General features: G+C 40.0%; 1 protein-coding gene across 3 annotated transcripts; it reads right to left on the bottom strand.

The window, feature by feature from the left end:
* Positions 1-7,437: 7,437 nt before the first annotated feature.
* Positions 7,438-24,683, bottom strand: FBXO30 (F-box protein 30). Of its 3 annotated transcripts, XM_036380641.2 has the most exons (5): positions 24,517-24,683; positions 23,265-23,455; positions 19,914-20,018; positions 11,196-13,293; positions 7,438-10,353 (listed from the first exon to the last, which is right to left on the bottom strand). In XM_036380641.2, exons 4-5 carry the CDS (start codon positions 13,275-13,277, stop codon positions 10,150-10,152), a joined length of 2,286 nt encoding a protein of 761 aa, XP_036236534.1. In that variant the 5' UTR covers positions 13,278-13,293; positions 19,914-20,018; positions 23,265-23,455; positions 24,517-24,683; the 3' UTR covers positions 7,438-10,149. The 3 variants fall into 3 exon arrangements, with proteins under 3 accessions (XP_036236534.1, XP_036236533.1, XP_036236535.1); XM_036380640.2 differs by lacking the exon at positions 23,265-23,455; XM_036380642.2 differs by lacking the exons at positions 19,914-20,018; positions 23,265-23,455.
* Between the last annotated feature and the right edge of the window lie 1,666 nt (positions 24,684-26,349).

Genomic DNA, 26,349 nt, shown 5'->3' with positions numbered 1-26,349 from the left:
CTAAGATCATTAAGGCTTAGTGCTATATAAGATATTGTCACCAAATGCTTTTCCTATTCTGAGATAAATCTAAACAGAAAAGGTAACAGATTCATATATTAATACCAGGCATTAATTTGGCATTCTCAAGTTTACCTCAAATTCCAGGTAAGTGGAATTATTTTCTTAAATTACCAGAATTAGTTTTTGCTTGATAGCAAATTCCTTGTCTGTGAAGCATGTAGAATAAATCCTGATCTGATCTCTCACTTTTTATGTTCCTGCCCATAAAACAATGAAATGGGAAGTTTTAAATATATATTTATATAGGAATTGTCGGAACTAGTTCCATGCAAATTTCAAGCACTTTTGAGTTCCTGTCAACCAACTAACAATTCTTTGTAGCATGTAGTAGAATATCATGTTCCAAGTTCTCAAGAACATAAACTTATTTAAAGAACAGTTTTTTTACACTGCACACATTTATGAGTAATTTAAATTTATTACCAAATACAGTTATCCCAGTGGCTAAAATATTTCAAAGGAGGAAAAGGCAAAGCTAATAGAGCTGTTAGACTGGCACGATGGCTAGTCTGGATTGACAGGGGCAGCACAGTGAAGCACTTGATATGCCACTATTAGATTTCCTTTGGAAGCATCCACATTTTAAGTGATTTAAACTGAAAGCAACTATTAAGCTCTGCATTTTCACTTTGACTGTAAGTATAAATATGCAAATAAAATAACTTTACCTTTATAATCAATGATATTGTTAGTGTTCACTGCCTTGAACTGTATTAAATGACACATCAAACAAACTATCCTTCAGCATTTTGCAAAGACCGTGGTGTGCTAACTCAATCTGTTGCTTCCATAATCAGAAATTCTGACAGTACCACTTCTGGCATTATGAATTTGACCAGCGTTACTGCACAGTTCCTCCTCACCAGAACACAAGTGTATTACCTGAGGAGGTATTGACTGTGGGTTCCAAGAATAACAGAGCACTTGTCTTACCTCTGCTTTCTGAACTACCTCACTTTCAGCTGTACATACAGTTTTCAAATGACATAAATTCTATCAATATAAAATAATAAGCTAAACTAATTGACAGGGTTTCCTTCAATGCTATTCCTTAAGAATGATTATGCACACAAAAGACACATTTAATATTTGCATGTTTATCTCCATGCTCCTTTAGTCACTGCACATACTTGTTTGTCTCCATCAGCCATCCTCCTGTGAGTTGGAAGCTTAGTCTGGCAACTTATCAGCATCAATAAAAAAAAATCAAGCCTGTTGCCATGTGTGACCAGTGAAACAATCCTTGCTACAGCATGCTCACAGCCAAGTTCAGCAGGAGAGGTGGCAATCACAGACTATCCACATCTGTACAAAACAACCACCTGCAGCACAGCAACATCACTGTTTGATTCCAGAAGGACCCTTATGCTAAACAAGCATGAGACTTAGACTTTTTTAGATCTAACACTGCAAGAGCTGAGCCCATAATTATTTGCCTCCAAAAGTAACTGAGCTAAGGTGGCATTTTGTGTTGTAATAACTCAATTATATCTACCTTCTAATGCTTTTCCTTTTTATATTTTTAAGGAGAGAGACAAACCAGTATTCATATCATTTTGGCTCCATGTTTTTGTAGGGAAAGTTAAACCAATCTTACTCAAATGAGGTTCAGCCACATTTTCTGCAAAGTGTTAAACACTAAACCTCACAAAGTAGGTTTTTCTCTCTTCGTATTTAAAAAGCATGAAATAAAAAGCACTGTCAGTGCCTTCACTTGCTAGTAGAAAGATTCAGAGTGACTCCAGCAAAACCATTCTTTTTTGGAAGTTGAAAGCTAAGACTTCATGAGAAGTAACAGATAAATCCACACCCTCCTTTGACTTTATTACCACATAAAGGATTATGTACCTCTGGAAACACATATTTCATTTTCTGTGCTTTTAGACCATCTATTTTAAGCCACGGGTATTTAACATAGGTGGAAGTTTTAACTTAAAACTTTATGAAAATACAACTGCAGTTTATAAAGCTATGCAAAAAAATGGTCTTTTACATACATAATTTACACTGGTATGACTGGGGAGTAAGTGTCTCAGTAGGAACAGCCAGTGGGATATTATTATTTTTTGAACAATGCCAAGAAAACTACAGAAATTAAGGAAAAAGGAAATATTGAAAAGAAGCTCTTCCCTGTCTGAACTATGCAGACACCAAGAGAGACTGATCCTTTTCTTTTTCTACTGCTTCCCTCAGACGTGTTTTTTGCAAAGTTCTGTGGATTTCATTAAAGCTCACAAACAATCAGCTCAAAATGTAAAGGGGACTATTAAACTTCAGCAACTGATTTAGGTACTATATACGTTTTTTGAAAACTGCAATTCTCTGCCATTCAGAAATGCTTGCAAATGTAACAGCCTTTTCTTTAGGGACAAGTCATCGACTAGAGACCTATAAAAGGGAAAGCTACTGAAATGTTTCATGGCAATGGACTAGAGTGATGGATGAATGGCACACTATTACCTAGAAGGGGTTATTTCAGACCTGGAGAGTCTTTGGTTTGGAACTGAGATGTATTTTAAGCAGCAACCCACGTGACTCGGATTAGAACAGCTTGAAAATTGTATGGAAGTCAAATGGATCCACTCATTTCCCCACAAACACCTCTTTATGTAAATTTAGCAATAGTGTTGGCATATGAGAGAATGTGAACATGTACAAATGTCTATGCCATGAATTTGTGTAACACATAAGCTAACAAACTTGTTCTATTGAGACCAAAACCACTCAAAATCTGTGAAAAGTTGTTATGCACATAATAAATCCATCTGGTAGTTATTAGCAGTCTTTCCTAAGTTCTGGTAAGGTTTATATCTATACCACTAGAGAATGAGTGGTTTTATTCTGCATTTATTATTCTGCATTTATTAATATTTGCTTTGCTGTAGCACATCTTTTTTCAAACATTACTACCTGCATAAATTCCAGGAGACAGAAACCAATTCATTTGATGTATTGATCCAACTAAGCATAAAATTAACTCTACATGGATTTCAAAGAATTACTATAGTCATAGCTTTAGCATCTCACTTCGTTTAAATGTGACTAGATCTATATGATCCATATAGCAATAAATAGTGACTTTTTTTTTCCTTAGAAGTTGCATTATGGGTAAGTTCATGAGAAACATTGCAATTACAAGCTGTGTGGTCACAGGTGTCTGGGGGCTGCTTACCCTTACTGTGGGTGAGTCCCTAGATAATGATCCTCATGATAGTTTCAGCTTGAGCACAACTAACACTTTACCACCATGGATGCAAGCAGTCACTCTAACCTGGTCAAAATATGGACAAAAAACATGCTCATATGATCTTCATGCAACCATGAGGTACTTTGCTTGAGATCTGAAGTCACATGGCATGCATCAGTTGGCCACTTGTTAACTTTTCCCCAAGCTCTGCTAGGTCACCACAGCTGCCAGGGAATATTCATTTACTCCATGAGTTGTTCTCACCAAGTACCATAGTTAACAGTAAATTGTTCAATTGCTGTAAACCAAGAGTGGCTTAAAGTTCAAATAGAATGTTCCAAAGGCAGGCTGTGCCCTACCTTTAGAGAAGTGGATTTTAAACCATTTTTGCTGAGAGCACATGCATGGTCAGAGTTACAATTTACCTTAACTGTCAAAACCATAAATGACTCCATATTCTCCACCTATTTCAATGATTTCTTACTTAGAGTTTATTTCATCTATGGATGTTCTGGCCAACCTTATTTACCACACCTCTACACAAGGTAACTAATTCACACAGGTTTCTGTTGTTATTCTGGGACTAGTCTAGTTAATGTAGTAGCCACAAGCCTGCTCCTACAAAGACTCCCTTCCATGGGTGGAATCTCCTACCAGAAGCCTGCTCCTCTGGGAGCTTTCCACAGCCCACAGCTTCCCTCAAAGTAGATCCACCTGCACCCTACATGGGGTCCTTCACTGGCTGCAGAGCTGATACCTGTTCCTCTGCAGTCCTCCATGGGCTAGAGGAATGAGCTGAGTTACCATGGTCTTTTCCACAGGTTGCAGGGGAATCTCTGTTCCCACATCTGGGACCTCCTGCCCCTAACCCTTTGTGTCTGCAGGGCTGTTTCTCTCACATTTTTGTCATTCTTCTCTCACAGCTGCTACATAAGTTCTTTTCAGAGTCTCTTAAATGTTCAGTCTCTTCTCACAGAGCTTCCTCCCTTTGGATGGTAAAATTAGCAAATCTGGGATCATTAAAGTTTCACCTGAAGATCAAAAGGACAGTAGAAAAGTCACATTGCCAATCATACAGCTTTTGTAAGTGTGTTTTGTTTTGGCTTTGGTTTTCATTAAAAAGAAGCACTTGCTTATCTACATGCAGGAGATTTCATTTGAACGAAATATGGAAACTGAGTTTTCTATTTACTTCCCAGGTTCTCCTAACAACCATTAAGCAACACTGTTTATAAATTAAAAAAAATATATCACTGAGGATTTTTGCAGTTCTTGGGGTAGGTTTCTTTTTGGTGTGGGGTCTTTTTCTTGGTTGGTTTGGTTCTAACCTTTAATATAAAGACTTCTGTGTATACCCAAGAGGCCATCTGCTGAAAAATATGATTACAAGTTACAACTCCATTTAACTGATGTCAAAGATGCAGGTCACTTGGATAGAGTCTGTTTTATCACAAAATGTGGAAGGAATTTTTGTTGTATGCCATCCCATCTACTCAGTAGTCTTACTGCATTGTTAATTCAAGAATATCCGACCCATCTGTATATTAAAAAACCCATGCCCAGTGCTGTACCTTATAAACATCTTGCTTGTAAGTAAAGCCACCTTGCTTAGGCAACACAGCATCCAGTCATCCCTTCCTCTTCAAATACACAATGACGTGAGACTCCGGACAGCTGATGCTCATAAACAGCTGTCACAGTTCATAGCACTAGTACTTTACCTTAACCAAGGTTCAAATCTCTCTAAGCAGCACACTATTTCCTGTTTGCTGCAAAGGCCTCCGGAATCACAGGTGGAACACAACTATATAATTAAAATACTACAGAGAAAACAATATTCAGAAGATTACACAACACATAGCAATCAAACATTAACACTCCTGAACAAAGTCCAGTGTAGGTTCATACCAGGTCATTGATTGTTTATTTGTTAACCAGTCACATAATCAGATTAGTTTTGTCCTGCAGCCTACCCCTGTGCTATGAATACTAATGCCAACCCAACTTTCATTTTGCTAGCACAATTGCCTCCATTTAAATCACAATAAACTTGAAAGTAGCTCTCCTGTTACATACTTGAAAACAGATTAGGTTGAGAAAAAAGTCAAATGTTAAATGAAAAGCATATAGCAATCTATTTTTTCTGTTCCTTTCTTTAACATCTTGTAAAATTCTCGGCTCAATGCAACATTATGATATTATGAAACTGAAACAATTTTGTGAAGTCATTTCATCTTTTCCTACTACAGTTTTCCTGCAGCTCGTTCATTTTATGATTTAGATAAATATCTAAATGTCAGCCCAGTTTACGACAAAACTAAGAACCAGAACACTGAAATATCCTCAAGGCAAAAATCACATTTTCCTGATCCACTGTACAAATCTAGCCCTAATGAAATTCTAGCTTTCCTGTATTTTGCAGTAAAACTCTGAATATGTTTTTTTTTCCCTACTACTTGAGACTGTTAAGGAGGCTGTATATCTACTGCTGCATGTATCACAGAATTTAGTCTGTCAAAATGGCAGAGGTGTGGATTTTTGCCATCATACTGCATCTAATGATGAGTAATAATGTTGTCTTGACCACCAGGTTATTATTAGCAAGATATACTGAATGCTATCAGTCTTACTCCTTGCATTCCCTAACACATTTTTGGTATCTTTTTCTGGCAAATATCAATAAAAACCAAGCAGATGGATCCTCTGTCTCTGAAGGACCTTACTTCTCTATTATTCTTACCAAATACTGCCTCTGATACCACCAGCATGTAGAATCCACATCAAATACATACCTTGCATTCAGTAGTGAGGACTGCATTCAACTTAACTAATATTTGATTCAGGAATGCAAGCAGTGCTTGGAGACAGTTTACAACTAAAGCACATTAAAGCACAAGTAGCAGCAGAATAACTCCTGCTGTTGTGGAAAAACTGATAAATGGCCACTGAAACACAGCTGCAGCATGTACAAGTCAAACTCCCAGCATTCTCACACAGTCTCTCAGAAGAGTTTGTATATGCTGGGACTCAATGCCCAAGTTATTCTATCTCTTCATTCAGTTTCCCTCTCCAGTTTGGATTATTGCTTAAATATTCACTACATGCCAAAAAGTCACAGTGTGAGACACCCATTCTTCAAGCTCTGCTTTACATGCCATAACTTTTTATTAATCCTATCTGATTACTACTTTTTTCTCCTTCTCCGTGCTGTAAACAAAAAGGTTCTGCTCATCTGAAGATGATCAAAGCTGTATGAACAGACATTTTGATGAAAGGAATTTAAATCTGATATTACAGCAGGCATTGAACTGTCCACTGAACTTAAATCTCATTTTAGAAAATTACATGCAGCACAGAAGTTTAGCAGTAGTAATGTCAGAAAAGCAACCTAAAACATACAGGCAACCCCCCTACAATACTTTAAGCATCAAGAAAGTTAAAGAAAAATATTTCTTACACAGCAGAATATCTAAACCAGTTATGGAGAGAGAAAACCAAAATGTGGTTCTGTGTAAAAAGTGAAATAGGCACAAGTTTTTAAGATTGATCTCAGTGCAGTTTGGGTACCATTTTTATTTGTAAAGACTATTAGTATGCCAGTATTAGCAAATGTCAGGGCAAAACATCAATTTCTGAGCAGTCTTCTATTTTAATGATGTTTTATATTTTGCCATTCCATAAGCATTCTGAAATACAACCATTATCTAAACACCCTAAATTTTGTTTCTGTACTATTCTAACCAACAACTTTCTAGAAGAAGCTTTACTCACAAAACAACATACTGAAAAATGTTCTTTGCAAACCAACAGTATATCATATTGATCAGATAATCTTTCCACTTTATTCAGAAAAATCAGTTAGAACAAACCTACAAGCTACAATATGTGTCTTCGGTGTTATGTACTCATATCTTTCATTATGGAAGGGAATCTATGCTGCATAATAGATGAAAGCAATAGAAATGGGCAGATAATCTGAAAATTAATGACCAGTCTTCATGCTGAAATGTGTATAAATATGAATAATTTCAAAATTATGCAATGTTTGAATGTTTGCAAATAGTTTCCCGTATGTAACTTTAGTTTTGGAGTACTTACTGGAATCCTATAGGCAGACGCTGAGCACCATGCTTGAACACCCAAAGCCTGGGGATGAGCTTTAAAGAAAATACACTCATACTAAAAGAGAAACTCCAAAAGTTTTATTAAGATTTCAACAGACATTGAAAAAAAACATTGCATAATGATTGAAAACATAACATCTTAAACAAAGTAGCAATGTGGTATCAAGTAAAAGAAAGACTGGAACAGCTGTCTATATATGCTGTACTCAACATGTACCAGGAAAGGGATATGACATTTTTAAAATTCAAGGGCAAATGTGAACAGGTCACATTTTGATAGACTGACTATACACCATAGATGTTTTACAAACTGCATAGCAGTGTAAAAAAAAGTTTTATCCTAAGTATACTGTATTTCTGCATTTGGAGCAGTTTACAAGGCAGATATGTTGTTTACAACACTGATATTTTAATAGCTCTGGATTCTCATAAAAAATAAACTAATTTAACAAAAAAGCCTGTATCTACATTTGAAAATAAAAGTGCATGTATTGAGAAATAGTGTTATTTCTTAAAAAGAGTACTTTAAAAGTTCATTTTAATAGATCAACAACTGATGATACTTTAAATGCAGTTCTGCACTGTGCTACAAGCGAGGTTCTAACACCAGTTCCTCTAACTCCTCTCCAAAAGCACCAAGACATGTGCCTGCCTACTGTACTTATCAGGGCTCTGGAGAGTTACAAAGAATGCAGAGTACCAAAACCACCACATTGCTCACTAAAAAATACCAGTAACCCAAGACAGATATTTTGAAGTAGATTTAGCCATAAACGCGAGCATTATCTCCTCAACTTTCAGGATCCTTCCAGTCACACAACTACTTTTAAACACTGGAGAGCAGCAGCAAGGAGCCATTAGAGCTGAAAGACAAGAACTGATGAAAGTCATCTCCTGCCTTGTACTGAAGGATCTGTGGGTAATGAGCATTTCAATGTATTCAAGGAACCAGGCTGGGGGTGTAAGATTCCTACCTAAAACCCAGTTGGTATAGTCAGATCTCTACTTGAATCTAGATTCTCCTTTCCAGACAACTGTGGTAACAGCTAAGAATTACTACAAATGTTGCTAACTTCTGTAGAGGGTTTACTCCTTTCTTCTCTTTACACAACAAAGAAGAGAAGTTGTGGAATGAGAACATGCAGTTTGAAGATCCAGGCAAAGCTTCTATTTGAGTTCTTATAATTTCAACTCATGGCACTGTTTTTTGGGGTTTTTTTCTGAGCACCTGTAGCACTCTGAACAGAAAAAAAGGCAGTGAATGTTTAGCTGGACTGAATCCAGAATGGGAAATGCAGAGATCCCAAAGCTGTGAACTGCAGCCAGATTAGCCATAAACAAGTGTCCGGTACAGAAATTGCAAGTAATAAATTTAGCCATTTTTGTAAACATCTCCTCCTTACTAATCTCTTTTTTTTTTCCTATAATGGAAATATACACTGTATTTCATTGTTCCGAGCTCTGGTCTGTTTCTGTTTTAGTTTTGTGGCACAGTTGCTAAGTGCAACAGGCTAGAGACACCGACAGTAATACAAACAAGTTGGAAAGTCAGTTCAAGTTATTAAAGTTTTGCTATACCAGGCCATTTTTTATAGCATGTATTCTCTGTTCACAAACACTTCATAAGATCTTTCCTTATGGAAGACTGGAAGCAAATTGGGAGCTATTGGTTTAACAAATGTGGATTAACATAACATTTCTGATATGCCTTATACAATTAACAAATCATGTCTCATCTTATGAAGATGATACATTTGCTATACATACCAGTAATTTAAAATGCTCCTTATAAAAGCAGCATTTTTATAGACAAATTAACAGAAAAGGAGACAATACATGTCACAATACCACAGAACAAGTAAAGCCCTTTCATTAGCTGCTCTATAAATTCATAACTGTTCATCACATACTTTGAATTTCTGACTGCTCAAGCAATTTGACCCTCAGCCAACTGCAGGACAAGGAAAAATTTTCTGAACATTTGACATTGATATCACTGTAGGTGTGAGAGTAAAAACTAGTATTCCATGGTTTTAGCTCTAAAAGTTTTGCTCCCAGAAGTAAAACAACTTGTTAAGAGTTCAGAAGAAGAAATAGCAATTGTTGACATGTCAAAACAAAGTTGTACTAAAAATTAAGCTGCTGTAAATCTGAGTTCACTTATATCATTCCTAAAAAACCTTTCTTTTTAAAAAAAGCTGATCCTAGATCACCTGTTAACTAGGAAGAGCATTAGAACACCAATTTAATGAGAAAAGATGTGCTTAAAAGCTGTGTTTGAGACTTCTATTATAAAGTTTTGAATTCTTTCTTATCTTTCAAATATTTGGATTATAATTTGTTTAAAAAAAAAAAAAAAAGACCAGACACTGAAGGTACAGGATTTGGACAGGACTTTTCTCTCACTACAATTCAGTGTTTCCTATCCAAATGTGGATACCATTTAGAGGCCATTTTTTAAATGTTATCAGTCAACAGCTACATGGGCACCAGTGAATCAGAAAACACACCTTAGGATTTTGTTCTTAAATTACATAAGTTAGATAAAACTACCCTGTCCAGCAAGTTCCGAATTTTTCAAACGTTAAGGCAACTTTCATTACTTTCCAGCTAAACAGTATTATAAAAAATAAATGTCACTTCAAACCTTATATACACAGTGACAGAGTAGATTTAGCTAGAAAGTATCTTTAGTACATTAATAAAGTGTCTCGTAATATTACCGAGGTTATATCAGGTGCTTGAGTGTATGTGCAATTGGAGTGGCTGCAGTACTTAAAGTACTGGCTTCAAAACAGAGCGCAGCGAGCGTCCCTCCTTGGTGAGCTCTCGCGTCACACACATGCATGGCAGCGGCACAGCCTCCTCTCTTCTCTCCACGGCGTTGTAGCTACACTTCTTCAAGTGGTCAGCCATGCTCACAATGTCAGCAAACTTCCACTCATTCACAGTACAAAAGGCTGTACTGAAGCGCCAGACCTAGGAAATAAGCTGCACTTAGGCTCACAGTGTTTCAAGATACCTGAACTCAGAGCAGGAAATCACATGCTTGTGCTATAGAACTTTCAGGTAATGTTGTCAATAACTCATACTAAAAATCAACATGACAAAAATACACTATACAGAACTTAGTACTGTTTGTCCCAGGCTGATTCAGACCCCAAGACAACTCTGAACACTGGGAAGAAACAAAGGCAGTATTTTTTGTGTCCACAAAAAATAGATACAATTGGAAGTTAAATTACAAGGTATTTTAAGACCAGCCACAATAGTTTGTTTCTTATCAACTTGTGCAACTCCAAATGAGTGCTGCAAATACTCTGCAGTTTGGAGTGGGGAGAATGGTAAAAACTGCATTACACAAAGGTTATCCAAAGGTTTTAAATTATTTCAATATTTAAGGCATTTGGTACCAAGGCAATAGATATGATCTCAACAGGCTTGAAAATAAAAATTGCTGTAAACACTACACAGGCAAGAAAAGCAAACTTTTGTAGGCAGCTTTCCCACTTCTATGAAATACTGATCTTAAAGCAAATCATGAAGTAATCTTTCAACATTTTAAAATATTGGAAAAAACAGAAGCTAATTTACTTACATCCAGCACAAACTATACAGATGCTACTTCTATTTCTCCAAGTGTGGAAAAGACTGAGACAACCTGAAGCAATTTTCACTTTTTCTATACAACAATCTCTTTCTCAAAAGGTTATTACACCATAATCCAGTAGTAACAGACATAATATTAAGAAAAAAAACAGAAACAGGACCAATATAATACTTTCCCTTTCACCTTCAAAATAAAAAAAATAGTAACTTACCTTTTCTTTTACCTGCCAAGAACTTCCTTCTGGGCACTTTCTCTTCTCCCAAAGCAGTATCACCATTCCACGTGCTTGAAGCAAGCTTCCACACACGTCTCTCATTAAACGTGACACTCTTGAAAGCTGACATAAACTAAAGCCATCTAGAAAACTAGCAATGTGCTGCAGCACCTCAAAAGGTAGACTACTCAGATGGTCGTTGTGTAGTCCAATTAAACAGCTTTTTGCTGGTTCTACTAATACTGTGGATATACAAGGCTGAACTCCAAATGACCTTAAATGGCGGTCATGAATAATTTTTGCCCCTTGTGTTGAAGGGCAAAACCTTCGTTGAGAATATGTGCACCCATAATATGCCAAAGGGCACCTCTGCTCCATCCAGCCATTGAGGCCAGCATGAATGTCTCCATGCACATTCTTAAAATGTGACGAAAATTCGTTCCTTCTAAACAACTGTCCACAAACAAATGTAAACATTGAACGCTGTTTTGTTTGGTATCTAGCCACATATTCCAATACCAAATCCAATCCAAGGGTCTGGAATGGACTTGGATTTGAGAGCTGTGGGTTGGCATGATCACATGCAGAAGCTGAAGCTATTTCCCCCACCATTGTATTTGTGGCCAATATAGCAGATGGGAGAGAAAACGTCTGGGTCCCAAAGTCAACGTGATACACATCGACAGCGCGACTTTCTGATATCCCCCTACCTCCGGGAGAATCTCCTAGGCAAAACAACAGAGCTGCAGTGATTAGATCAATTCCCTGAAGACCCATAGGATCTTCTGTTATTTCCAAATCTGATGTATCAACAGCTTTGTCTTCTTTGGGTGTTGACCAATAATGGTTAACAAGGAATCTGTACGATCGATGCCGTAAAAGTGAAAATGCATCTATGTTTCTCAATCTTTCTTGCTCCACTTGTCTCTCTAACATTTCTTCTTCATTAGCATTATGGGGAAGTAGCACATGATTAGCATTGCCATTAACTAAGTGATCAGCTGGTATTATTTCAACTTGTGCTGTTATAGGGCAGGAGCTGCAAGACTCTAATGCTTCATCATCATGAGATGCAGTACATTCACCATTTGCTACACTGGACGGTTTTGAGTTAGATACACCAAGATCTTCACTGTGGTCCAACACCTTTGAACATTCATTTTCTACATTTTCTACATGAAAACCATTACACAAAAGTGAGGAGTTACTGAGGTTTAGATTTAAGTCATGGTTTTGCACTACATCATAACAAATATCACAAGAACCATTTTGCTCCATTTGTGAATTTTGACTCGGGCTATCAAAGTTAATTCCCCCAACTGCTCCTACATTATCTTCATCTGGATTTTCAGAGTCAGACTTTTTATCCTGAATAATGCCACTAGAAGCTTGTTCTTTAATCTTGGGATCTTCTTTCATTTCATGTGGTGAAATGCAGAGGTTTGAACTTAACATACCAATGTCCCTTGTAGCAGTGTTCAGGATATCCAGAGCAGCAGCTAAACTTCTTGTTGTTTCTACAGTAGCTTGATAAAGTGCACCATAGGACTCTCCATCTACAGGCATCAAACAGTTGGTATGCACTGTATCGGGGGCACTTGATTTGACAGAGGTTTGCTCTCTGGATTCTGGTATTTGATCACCTGCTTTTGACATCATAGTTGCTACTTTAAGTGATTCTAATAACATGCGCTGGTCTTGAAGAGCTAAAGCCATATCTAGCTGCTCCACCTCATCGACATCTTTACTCAGGTTTTCATAAGATTTTCGGTCAGCATAACTGACTGGCCATCTATTCCACTCCATGGTACAACATACCACACTTGCAGGACAAACTTCTAGATGATCAGCAATTTTGTTTCGGGCTACTATGAAGGGACATCCAAAGCCACTATTCAAACAAGGCACTCTTTCAAGGGGACATAACATGCGGTGTTCCTCAGCTTTACATGAGTGAAAAACTGCTCCACAAACCAAGGGGCAGCCAATCAGATCACAGGAAATGCCCGGCTCTGGTCTGGTCATACAACGACGGCTGACACAGTTCACACAGTGTAAGTGCTGCTGATGTTCCTCCATGACTGTAAATCCAATTCTGATTAAAGAGAAAGGAGACAAGAGCATATAATGTTAACTCAACATTGTTAATATTTACTAGCTACTATTTGCAGTTTTGCATGCTTGATCAGTAGACATTTTAAAAAAACAAGTATGTAACATCTTATTTCAAAGAACTAGTGCTTAAAAGTTAAGCTGAAAATTAAAAATACACATTTGTATCGGAGTCCAGAACACAGTCTATGCATTTATTTACCAAGTCTAATATATGCAGCTTCAGTAAAGATGTATAATCCTTCACTGTGGAATAGCCCCTTTTCCCCGCTCATTGCAAAAAGATCATTCCATGAAAAACAAAGCAGGACCTTGGACTATATAGCCAACAACAATTATAAATGATACAATTGCACAGAGTACAGTGACAAAATAAAGGAAACCAGATTCATCCTCATGTCCAATTCTCTAAATTAAACAGAGGCAACCTGTTCCCCAGGCTGCCTGTCACCTAAGCCGCGGACACCCTCTTCTTGCAGTTCTGTTTAAGGCAACCTGCAGCCTTCAGTGAGCATCTTAATTCCATGCCATGTCCCATTCTCTCCCCACTCCCTGCTTCTAACAGACTGCTGTCCTTTACAACAGCTCTTCACTCTTTTTCTTCATCTAAAGCCTATAGCCCCTCCCTTTATTTTCTAGAGTAGTTGTTGTACAAGGGTAGCAAATAATACTACATAATTACACTACATATTAAATAAGTCCTTTTATCTCTCTGCAAACATTTACATAAAACTTTAGTTGCCTACATGGTCCTATCTACATGTCCACTTCAACCCACAAAAGGTAATTTTTTAATGCATCCCATGGCCACCCTGATCACAATACCAGCAATTCAAAGTGTAAGGATATCAACAACTCTGCATAACAAGGCCAAACAGCAATAAAAACCAAAATATATATACCTTGATGGTGCAATCTACAACAACATATTGACACCAACAAAAAATTCAATTCTTAGTTGTGGAAAAATAAACAAAAAGAAAGAAAAAAAAAGAAGAGTAAACTTTGTGTCTTTGTATCATACTTTGAGAAAGTCTGGAACTGCTCTCCAGCTGGAATGCAGGCCCACACACGTTACCAAGCGCTTCCCTACGCTCTTACAAACTCCCTCTCAGAAGTGATATCAGTAGGGATTAAAGTTCAGAGGTATCAGTGAATGACTTGTACAGAGCCAAATCTCAAAAATACATTGTTCATTCCATCTTTTCCTTACTCCTCTCCCTCTAACAATTTTCTTGAGAAATAAAATGCTCAAAGAATTTAAGATTAATAAAAATGGTTCCTTATTCTGCTAACAAGTGCTCTCATGCATTGTCTTTAGACTAAACACTTCAGGTGTAATGCATTAAACCTTCTTAAATTAAAATTACTCTGTAAAAGGAAAACTGCTTCCCTTGAAACTGAAGGCAAAAGGAAACAAAAGTGCCTTTGAGACACTCCACCTTAAATAATTTAAAGCATTTAAACAGAAATATATTTGACACCTCACTCACTTGTATTCTTTTATAATGCTTTGAAATTCATGCCAACTTTAAGTAGCAATCAGTCCTCAACCCCCCATGCTTCGTAATTTGGATAACTTAAATATTTTAGCCACCCACTCTCCTGAACACTTTTAACAAAAAGGCATATGTGCTACACTTAGCAGGCAAAACACAGCTGAATTTCCCTCACCCTACCTTAGCATTTATATAGAGTAACAGTAAGTTTCAAATAAATTGTCAAGTGTATCAGTTGCTGGACTCAGTGACTGACTTGTTCAACATTTTTGCAAACATCTCTGGTACACAATCTGCTTTTGACTTGCAAATTAAATCAGATAGCATTAACATTAACATTAAACAGGTTCAGTAAAGAATGAAAAAATTATTTGACTTCTCTGAAGATAATTTTAGTTCTTCCAGCAAAGCCCTCTCTGAGTAATTTTGCCAAATACTGTGGCCTGTTGCTAGACCAAAGAAAATCTCAGAAATGTCTATCAATACTGAAACCAAACTACTTCTCCTCAAGTCAACAGGTGACCAGAGATCAAAAGGAAGCTCTCAGGTTACGTGTGTATTTTAAAGTGAATAAGACAAAATGGAAATAGCACTGAAAAATACAATTGCTAGTTTATAATGCCAGGGCCTTTAGAGAGCCCAGCCCCATCTCTCTATCTAAACAGAGTCCTGCTCCCACAAAGCTGGCCAGAAGTGAGCCCCTGGGAGAGCAGCCTGTGGGTGTGTTCAGGCAGGAGTACCAATGACTCTTAGGATGGGACAGTGTATTACTAACTGGGCTCGGCTGCACAGGTCTCACCTGCCCATGAGGGCACCCAAGATGACCTCTGCCTCATTGTGGGGTTTATGGATGCTCTCACCCTACTGAGCAGCTTCACCATCCACTTGACAGTACTCCAGGTGAAAAGAGGGCACTCGTGTCATGAGCTGCCAATGCCCTTTCCCACGGGGTGGAAAAGCTGGGTACAGTCTGACAGCAGCCCAGGGGTAGTGCTGTCAAGACTCACAGGACACCCACAGGAGCAGGCGTGTTCCTCCACAGCAGCAAGGGGCTGCCCTGGGTGCTGCTGCCGCATGGCTCCATGCTGGGCACATCCCGGCGTGTGGAGCAGGAGAGGACACACGTCCTTTCCAGAGACTCATGGCTGCCTGTAGCCCATTCCATACTGACTGTGACACTTCAGTGGGAATTTCACATCAACACCATCAGATCATGTCAAGATGTGTCGCATGACAGCAATTTGGGCCAAAATTTTACAAATTTTGGGCAAGGCAGATGATCCACCTTCACTCAACCCAGAAAGGGGACATATGGGAATTATGTTGGAGAAACAGCACACACTGCAAAGCCAGCACTATTCTACTGCTTCTAAGCCAAAGCTGGCCCACATGCAGCAGCTCAGAACAGTCAAACTGAGCTGGTGTTTGCCTGCACCGTTTCTGGAGACATACCCTAAATTAGTCAACCATCATTAAATAGTATCTTTAAATAGCCTGAGCTTACACAGAACATTCTATTAAGACAGTAAAACATCCTCCTCCCCAGCACACTATCTTGGTCTTTACAAGTCAGATTGTGAAACTTGAGTTGCACAATGATACTGGCTTTTCTCAGGCTCCTGAACTCCTTTCACTCATAAGCTAATATCAAAACTTAACTATTTCATATAAGCAAATGACCTTTCAAAGCAAGAAGGAAACAGAATCTGGTGAAAACATCAAATATCACTAACAGACAGTGTGTGAAAGCCAAAGCTGACACTAAAATCCCAAGTCCTATCAATAGCTAGATGCTAATTTGTTCTATTACAGATGCTTCAGATTGGTTTTATCAAGAAACAGTTATGCACAAAATCGATTAAATAGCTGAAGTAACTTATTCTCTCAGTTTCTGTACATAAGAATTTTACTGGTCACTAGTATCAAGAAGCGTGATATTAATTGCCATTTATCTTAAAATCCAAATCCTTTGGCTCATTTTCTAAACATATAATTTAAAATATCTTCAGACATCAGTAGACCATCAGCAGAACATTCACTAAAATTCTGTGTTCTGCTTACAAGCCTTAACTCCTAAGTACCTCCTGCAAAACTTCAATTTAGTCAGAATGTTGCATTTTATTTGTAAGTTACTACGAAGTCTCTTTAAATATATTAAATGTCCTTTTATGCATTTTTAATTTTAATACTTGAGCTTCAAACTCAACAGCTGTTTTGGGCAGTCATGAGTTCCTGGACTGCTTGAACTACTTTAGACTTCTGATATAATTCAATTCTTAAATTGCAAATTAAGTCCAAAGGAAAAAAAAACAAATGACCCTATCAAACTGGTAAAATAAATAGATAAGACCTCAAGAATTAGCACATTGATTAATCAGCAAATGGCCATGACTCACTCTATTTTGTAAGCTAACTTTGTAAATCGCAGAACTTAGCACCTCTTTCATTCATAGATTAAGAGCATTCACATATGAATAATTTCCCATTAAAGAACCAGGACCAATATATCATTAGTACTATACTGAGAACAAGAACCACCCTCTTCCCAAATACTGCTTTGTAAAGAAAAGACCTGTTGGGTAAAGGGGAGATAAAGAAAATTCTTGCTGGAGGTAACAAGTCCTTTTATTTCCTTTAATACAGCAAATTGAAAGGGCTAACAAAGAATGTCATTGCTGACATAAAGAAAAATACCTGTTGTTAAAACACCAATAATATTGACAGAGTTTATATCCCACTGTGTTCCTTGTCACAATATGGTCAGAAGACTGTCAGATCAATGACTACAGCAAGAACGAACAGCTGTCCTTTTCTGATAGTGTAGTGTCAGCAACCAGCTTCAGTTCCTTCAGTTCAGGGTGCTGAAGTACATACACTTGACTGTTACTAGCAGAGAAACCTAAAAATACATCCCGTTCCAGTGAGGTGACCACTGCTCTCAGAATTTGTGCCATCACTTGATGTTATTGTACATACTATACAGTCAGCTGACTAAATCAGCCAGAACATGCTTTGAAAATCTATCATAATTAAAAGGATTAAAATTCCAGCTGCTACAGCCACGTGATTTCCAGTTGCTGTTGTAACACAAACATTAAAATAGCATAATAAGGGTTTCAGACACGCACAACGCTTCAGCTGCAAGTGTGAGCTCTCACTTTCTTTTATACCACAAAAACTTAGTAATACTTAGTATTATTAAACCCAAAGCCTGCTTGCTCACTCACTCCTATATGAATACTTTGGGGCCAATAAGACAGGAAATCACAGCAACCATTACTGCTATTGGAGCCCTCCATTACACAGCCCCTATTATTCATCAAACCTATAAAGCTCAACTACTTTAAGACTCTTCTATCAAATTCAACTGAATAGACCAACAGGTTCTTAAATTACTGCTTCAAGGAAGTAGAAGACTGGAGACACACAAGCTGTACTACAGGTTTAAACTCCCAGGAGCATCCAAATCCACCCACAATCAAATACATGCAAACCGTACTAAAAAATTCCCTTTTGTTTCGGACACTGCAGAAGTGATGCCTTAAGTTTTAGCTTTTATATTTTTCATATCCTGTACTGCATTAGTGTATAACTCTGAACTCCACACAGAGTGTTAGTCAGTCCTCTCACAGTTTGTCCTGAGAAAACAATCCTTCCAGGCCTGAGAACCAAGGTGATCATCACAGCCTCAGGCCCAAAAAGTATAAACAAAAGTAAATTGGGGGGCAGCAAGCTGGGGGAGTGTGGCTTCATTACCTGAAGCTGTAACTGGACAATTAACCCGTGATATGCAAATAGACTACACTTGTATCTGCCCAAAAAACTCATGACTGTCATCCATCTTAGGTACAGCCTCTGTGAGGCTCCTGCACGGTCCAAGGTGTATCTGTTGAAAGCCTTTAATAAATGCTCACTTTATTCTCTAACTCTATCTAGCCTCTGTTCAAGGCAGCCAGTCAAAGGCATCAGAAGAGACAGCTGTATATCTTCCATCTTTTTCCCAGGTTTCTGTTAGGAGCTTCTCTTTCAGATGCTGAACTTAAATTCTCAATCTTACACAATACTAATTACCACCCCCTACCCCTAAGTTCATCGGGACAGCCCTGATTTCTGTTACAACAAGGTAGACCAGGGAAGCTAAAACTATATTCAAAACAGTTGGATGGATGAGTGTTCACTGCATTCTCAAACATAAATTCATCCACAACAAAGACAAGAGCATCTTCCCTGGCTGGTAGTGACTGCGCATACTGAACGTACTAGAACGAGTTTACATTAATTTATACATTAATTTATACATTAATTTATACATTAATCACTGAAAACATGAAAAGAGCTCCTATTACTAAAGCCCAAACTACTATCTAAGCAGGATGCTACTTCAACCATTACTATCATAGTCTACAGCTATTATTATGTATTACACAAAAGAGACAGAAAAAGGTCACACTAAAACATGGCTTTCTACTGCAAGAAAAAAAACCCTCAGGGGGACACATACTTCTGGAAAGATTCTAGTTTTATCAGTGGTCTAACATCGAAGGAATATATACTAGCTGCTTTTTTAAGCATAAATCAAAGTTACCTATCCACCTCACAAACAAACCAGACCAAAAAAAGAGAAATCTCTAACTACAGCAGAAACAATGAGCACTAGAATTATAGGGAATTGCAACCTTTTTTATGCCAACCTTATAAAGAAGACTTTTCCCTGTCTGCCCCTGCCCCAAATATCCTCTCTTCCTAGTGGCAAACCAGCTTCCTACCATTCAGAGAATACAGAGAAGTGGACCCTCCACTGACGCCCTACCTGTCTGGCTTTGTTACATTATTTCAGAATAGAAGCTCTAATGAAATGATAGAACACTTTCTTCTATCCTTGTTAAACTCAGTTAAAAGAGTGCTAAAAATCAAAAGCAAAGCTACTAGGCTTTTCTTTAGAGTACTTTTGTGACAGATCTGCCATGCATTCTCGCTTCCTTGACAGATTTCCCTGAGAAGAAACCCAAAGACCTCAATGTGCCTTTGGGCACACACGGACACAGGACAACTGCACGAGGAACAGCTACACTTCCTGCATGGCTCAGGCACAAAAGCACTCTACCTGTTGAGATGGTGACAGGGCAGAATCACCTAGAGAGCCAGTAGATTTCATGTGTAAAGCACTTCTGAACTTGAACACAGAGTGACTCCTCGATTGCTGCAGATTCTGCAAGAAATGAGATCAGAAGTAAGGTTTCATTTCAGGTGTAGACATTACTTTATGTATGTACAATCCCCTGAAAAGGTATGCGCTTACACTGACTGGGGCTACAAACACTTAAATTTTTTGTAGATTTTATGAGAATATAAACAAGTTTTTAATAGACTTCCCAAGTACAACCTAAGTTCTGTCATTTTAGCTTATTGCTAGCTGTTAGTCACACTGGATGGTAACCTAATTATATTTAAGGCTGTAAGAGATTATTAAAAGTTATTATTCTGAGCTACTGCACTTAATTCACTGCTCTGATCATTTCAGGAAGAAAAACCCCAAACTCATATGAAAGACTGCAACAGCTAGAGAACTAAAAGAAATAAATAAAGTTAGAGTCTTTTACAAACTGCATTTTAGTCTAGTTAAAATTTGTCCATCTTCAGTCTTCATACATGGGAACTTATTGAGCAAGTTGCTTACTATTAGAAAGGTTTTTAATGTAACAAGATGCTTCTTCCATTCCTTCATTCCCAAGGATTACCGCTAAAACTTGAGAGAGGTGAAACTGAGGTGATATGCCCAAAGGAACAATGATATTCTTATCCCAATACCAACTCACAAATCCTCCAGAAAAGCAGGAAAGAAAATAAGCCATTTCTCAGTAACCAGAAACAGAACTACTGGAAAAAATAATGCATTCTGTATTACAGTAGGTAGTTTTAACCATCCAAAAGAAACCAAAAATAAATCCTTCTTACGTAAGATTTTAATTCATACATGCTGCTGCCGAAGAATTCCTGACCTCTGCGTACTTACAGAAATCAGGCCAAACATCTCATTATTGTACTGTTTCAGGTCTTACTACACAAGTTTAACCAGGTCCCATAGCAAAATGAGAAAACAACTCTAAGTAAATAGACTATGAAAGCAAGTTCTCTCCAACATCCTACGTTGAAGTGCAATGTCATGTATTCTGTCCATATTATGTTTTCTGTTAAAAATATACCCTTGGTTGTAGACAATGGCCTGGCTAATATGTAGCAAAACAAACAGTACACAAAAAAATTTAACAGACATACTCACAAGGATACCTTATCAGATTACACTGAAGTAGAAATGATGGGAGTTTGTCTCAAAATATTTTGAAGAATTTGAAGTAAAACAAAAATATTCAATATTATAAGACAAAGTTTTAATAACTTTATTCTATTTTCAGGTATTTCTTATCAAATGAATGACACTTTTTTCAGCAACTGTTAGGCTTTTCCTCCTTCCAAGCTGCTTGGTTTAAAAACCAACAAAACAGTAAAAAAAAAAAAGATAGTTTTAAATAAAACCATTGTCTAAACCAAACCTCACCTATCTCAAACAGCTGATGACAGAAAGCTGGGAATATATCTCATAGTCAGCATGTCATAGCAGCTCTTTCAATATGTTTCTAACATGAATGAAGAACTGGAAAACACAAACATCTTCACTACAAGTTCGTACAGGGTTTTAGGACATCTGATTATTCATCAATTTGTTATCTCTAATATCATTTAGACCACCTTTTCCAAATGTCAACAGGCTTGATGCTATTTCTTTTTGCCCAAGGACTCCAGCTGAACGATCCTATCCAAACACATTCCTTATCTGGTGACAACAGTGACTCAGACAAAACAAGGTTTTGTAAGAGCATTAAAGCTTTGCCAATAAAGCACACTCCTATAAAGATCCTATTTGCAATGAATCTATCACACCAGCAAATTTCTCTGTCAAACAGGACTTCTGGAAAACTACAGTTTGTACTAGAGACGTTCCTAAATAGACAAATAAAAGCCTGAACTTCAACAAAACACCACCCACCTTCCAGCACCTCTGCAGCAAAGTCTGAACCAGGTATCACACTCAGCCTGAACCACTACCTAAAGTTTTACACGAACAGCTGTAACTATATCAGAAGCTTATCTCACCATGCCTCTCATTCTCAAGTCTTAAGTTTAGACCTATCATTTTTTCATTGTGATCTCACATTAAGAGCTCAGATCAATGTTAGACATTTGGTAAGAAACAGCACAATCTACTCAACTGGATGTCGCATTGACTGTAAGGGTTTGCAGGGTCCTGAAGCTTCAAACAGCATTAAAAGATTACTAAAAGATTATAGTAAGACACCAAGTGTCGCATCAGAAACTATTAAAAACAGTAGCTTGCAAAGTAAGTCAGAATCTAGAGCTCCCCTGCCATTTCAACTCTCTTGGCCTGTTTCAGACCAGTTTATATTACAAGACTCTTCAGTCTTTTTCCTTCATTCAATATTGAGACTAGACAGTGCCCTGACACTTAGGACCTTACACAGATTTCTCTGTAACTATCGATAATGTAAATATTCATTTCTTTGTGGTCTGTTCAAGAATACTTACCACCCCTTATACAATCTAACCATCTCACCAATAGATACATTATCTTTATTCTCATTATGCAGATAAGGAAACTGAAGGGAAATTGTCACCAGTACAATGATGACTATACGTGATTCCCTGCTCCCATCTTTATTCTACTAGATCTCATTGCCAGAGGCAAACAGCATTTGCCTCCTTTTAGACAGAGCCCACCAATGAAATAGGTCTATGGATATGAGGAAAATTTTGCTCCTTTTAGCTCAATTGGACTGAAGGCAAACCAGGGGTTTCTTACACAGCTGAAACCTGCAGCAGCCACAGGAACTCATCTGAAGACTAATAACCATATGCTTTCTTCTTCACAAAGTTGTAGACTACACCCTCTGCTGTAGACACTCCTCACGACCTAAAAACCTGGCTGTACAAAAACAAGCAGAAATCTTGTCCAGAAGCTTTCCAACCAGATATTGCTTGTTAAACACAACACTTATTTTGCCCATTAGACTTCTAACTTTGAAGTAGGAAGCAAGGGAAATATAACCCGAATTTAAGAAGTTAATTGCGTAAATGCAAAATTTAGTGCAAAAGAAAGAATATTCAGGCAGCAGAGTAAAAACACTGCTTTTGCATAGCTTTTACCCATTCTGCTGGGATTCTCCTGTTCTCTAACACCTTCCAACTTTGGAAGCAAATGAGAGAAGAGACCCCACAAAAAGTCTCAGCTTGCAATACAATCCCAATTCACTCTCTCTAATCTATTTCTTCTCTCGATGAAACTTGACCACCATGGAGAAATTCCAGATAGATATTTACATGCATACAGAGTAAAGCTGCCAGTGCATTTTTCAGTATTCCAGGTACTTGACTTGCTTACCAACAAAGTTCTTCTAATATTTTCTGTACTTCTGGGAGAAGGGTGCAGGGGGGAAGGCCATAGATAACTGACATCCTCCTCAAACCGGATGCATGCACCTTAACCCCCCAAACCACAGCACCAGTTAAGGTCTATCACATCAACGTGAAGCAGAAGGCAGCAGGTGAAGGACTTAACCATCCACACCAATTCTAGAGAAAGCAGAGGAGATGTCTTAAGTGCTAGCACAAGCAAGGTGAGGCTGTTACTTCAGGGGCACTGGGTTTGGACTAGTATGTTAACAAACACTTCTCTGGCATTATTAACAACATAATCAGCAAAAGGGAAACAAGGATTATGAAAAGCTTCTCAGCCAAATCCGAGTAGAGTTTTACAGAACAAAAGAAAGCCACCTCTCAGCCCACGGGTTATTTCCCTTAAGAATTTGGAAGACCTGCTGCGAACAACAGAGACGCTAGAACTTTTGGAAGTGAGGCCACACAACCGTTCCAAGACGCGAGCCGTTCAACAAGCCGCTGTCATCTCCCTGTATGCTTCTGATGGCCGACCCGTGGGGTTACAGGAGTACAACCACATAACCCCCGTTACCTTCTTCAAGGAGGGAAACAAAGGCTCCACCGCACGTCAAAAAACTGCCATTAAAGAAAGGGATCGAGAGAAGAGAGAAAACACCACCTCTTGCACGTTCTGAGCACATCTACTCGAAATAACACACACACGGGGGATTAGACAGGGATTTCAGCAATACCTCTGGACTATTTGCTCTCTTCTCCCTCCTTTCACGCCGAAAGGCGACTCTCCGACTGCGGTCTCACAGCCCCAGGCAGACCCCGGCCCTACGCCTTCCCCACGTGCAATCGCGACACCCCGACAGCGCTGGCAGCACTGCGGGGTCAGAGGGAGCGGCCGCGGCACAGCTCGGTCCGCCGCCACCCGTGGGCCCGGCGGCAGCGGCCACCCTACACGGCCCGGCCCGGCCGGCACAGAGCCGGCGCTCCGGGCCCCGCGGGGCAGGGGGGCGCGAGGAGGAGGCGACGCCGGCGGAGCCGCACACGGAGCCCCTCGCGGCCTCTGCCAACGGCGACCTGTCAGGGCTGGCGGTGGGGAGGCGCCCCCGGGCGCTCGGGCCCCCGCCGGGCCGCCATTTGTTTACCGCCCGGCTGCCGGGCAGCGGGCGCGGCCCCAGGCGGGCGCAGGGCCCGGCTCTCCCCGCCACTCGCGGACAGCAGCAGCAGCGGCGGCGGCGGCTCACCCGTCCCCGTCGCTCCGCAGGCAGGCGAGCAGGCGCGGGAGCCTGCGTTGCGCCTCGCGCTTTCCCCCCGCCGGGATCCGGCCGCCGCCGCCGCACTCGCTCCGCTTCTCTTCTCTTCTTGCTTCGCTTCGCTTCGCTCCGCCTCTCCCGGCCCGGCCTCGCCGCCTGCGGGGCTCCCGGCGCGGCCCCGCTCCGGCCGCGCCCCCGCCGGCCGCGCGCGCGAGTGCCAGGGACAGGGCCAGGGAGCGCGCGGGGCGGGGCGGGGCCGCTGGGGGCGGGCCCGAGGCCCGGGAGCGCGCGCGCCGGCGCGGCCCCGTTCGCCCTCGGCGGAGGGGGCAGGGTGCCCGGATATCGCGCGCGCGCTCCCCCCTTCCCCCCGCGCGCGTGCGCGGAGGCCGCCGCGGCCGGGAGCGGCGTGAGGGGCCCGGAGCGGCGTGAGGGGCCGGGAGCGGCGTGAGGGGCCCGGAGCGCGCCGCCGCCCCGGGGCTGTGGGTCCGGTCCGGTCCGGCCTCGCCAGGAGCCCCTGCCCTGCCCTCCCCCCCGCCCCCCCCCTGGAGTCACTGCCCCGGCAGCTCTCCCGGGCCCTCCTGTGCAGGCGGTGGCGCAGGGTGAGGGCACGGCCAGCACGGCTGCTGCCTTGAGTCCAGACAGCCCCTCTCCGCTCTCCTGGGGCCAGATCACCAGCCTTGGTTCCAGCGTAGATCCACCACCACCACCACAATCCATCCCGTTAACCAAAGTCACCTTTTCGGGGCCTCTGTAGGCACTGGGCCTTGCTAAAGCTGTCACTTCAACAAAAACTTTCCTGGCAGCCATCAGTAACACTGCAGTATGCCTTTCGGTGTTACCGACAATGCTTCTCTAACACCTTTCTTGGAGTGTGTTAGACTTCTGCTCCAGAACTTTATTCCCAGAAACTTAGCCATGCACCCACAGGTGCTGATTACTGAGCCTTCCTTGGCAGGTCCTGCCCTTCGGCCTATGGAAGCTAGTCCTTTAAGAGGCTGTAGCTAGGTGTGAGTTATACGGGGTGTTATCCCTGTGAGGGTTCTTATTCCTCTTATGCATGCCATGTTTTAAGGGGCTGCAGTGTGTCTTAAGAGTCATGAGGAAAAAAAAAGCAGTTTAACTTGGACCATACCCTTTTTTCAGAGGGAGAATATTAAATGTACAGCTAGATATGTGTGGCCACAGAAGATACAGAGCAAGGAGATTAGTTAATTGACAAGAAAAAATATTTTTTCTATAACTTCCAGGAAAACCTTGTTGGTCTGCACCCAGCTTTTAAGACCTTATTTCCATGCTATTTGTGTAAATTTTTGTTGGAGAGAGTTATACATGTTGAAGAGCTGGCCAAATAGATCCTCTCAATCTCTCAGCAGCTAACCCAGGTGTGGGGAGTAAGTAAAAATGTGACTGTTTCAAGTTTGACATTTATCATCTTAGAAGAGTCTTACTTAGAGAGCACAAAGGAAAGGCTCATTTCAATAAGAAATCATTTCCACATTAGCTATGTAAGACAAAATGTAAGATGACCTTAATATTGAGGCCTCATTGCTAACACTTCCTATAATAAGTACTCTCAGGGTTGCCCCACCCTTACATGACAGCCTTGATCTTCCTTGATCCTGAGGACAGGCCCTTTTTTCCCCTCATAGGTTTGATTATAGGATCTGTATATATTAATCTAGCCAAGTGAGCTCCAGAAGATGGTAGGGATTGGCATCATGACTCAGAGAAGCCAAGCAGAATCGTTTCATCTGCTCATCAGACAATTATATAAATTGCTGGGCAGAATCCATGCAGACAGTCACTGGTTTTCCCAACTGCCTC

This window comes from Molothrus ater, chromosome 3 (assembly GCF_012460135.2).
Source record: "Molothrus ater isolate BHLD 08-10-18 breed brown headed cowbird chromosome 3, BPBGC_Mater_1.1, whole genome shotgun sequence".
In the NCBI taxonomy this organism is placed as follows: domain Eukaryota; kingdom Metazoa; phylum Chordata; class Aves; order Passeriformes; family Icteridae; genus Molothrus; species Molothrus ater.
Note: the sequence above shows the minus strand (reverse complement) of the source record. Positions and strands in the feature narration are given on the sequence as shown.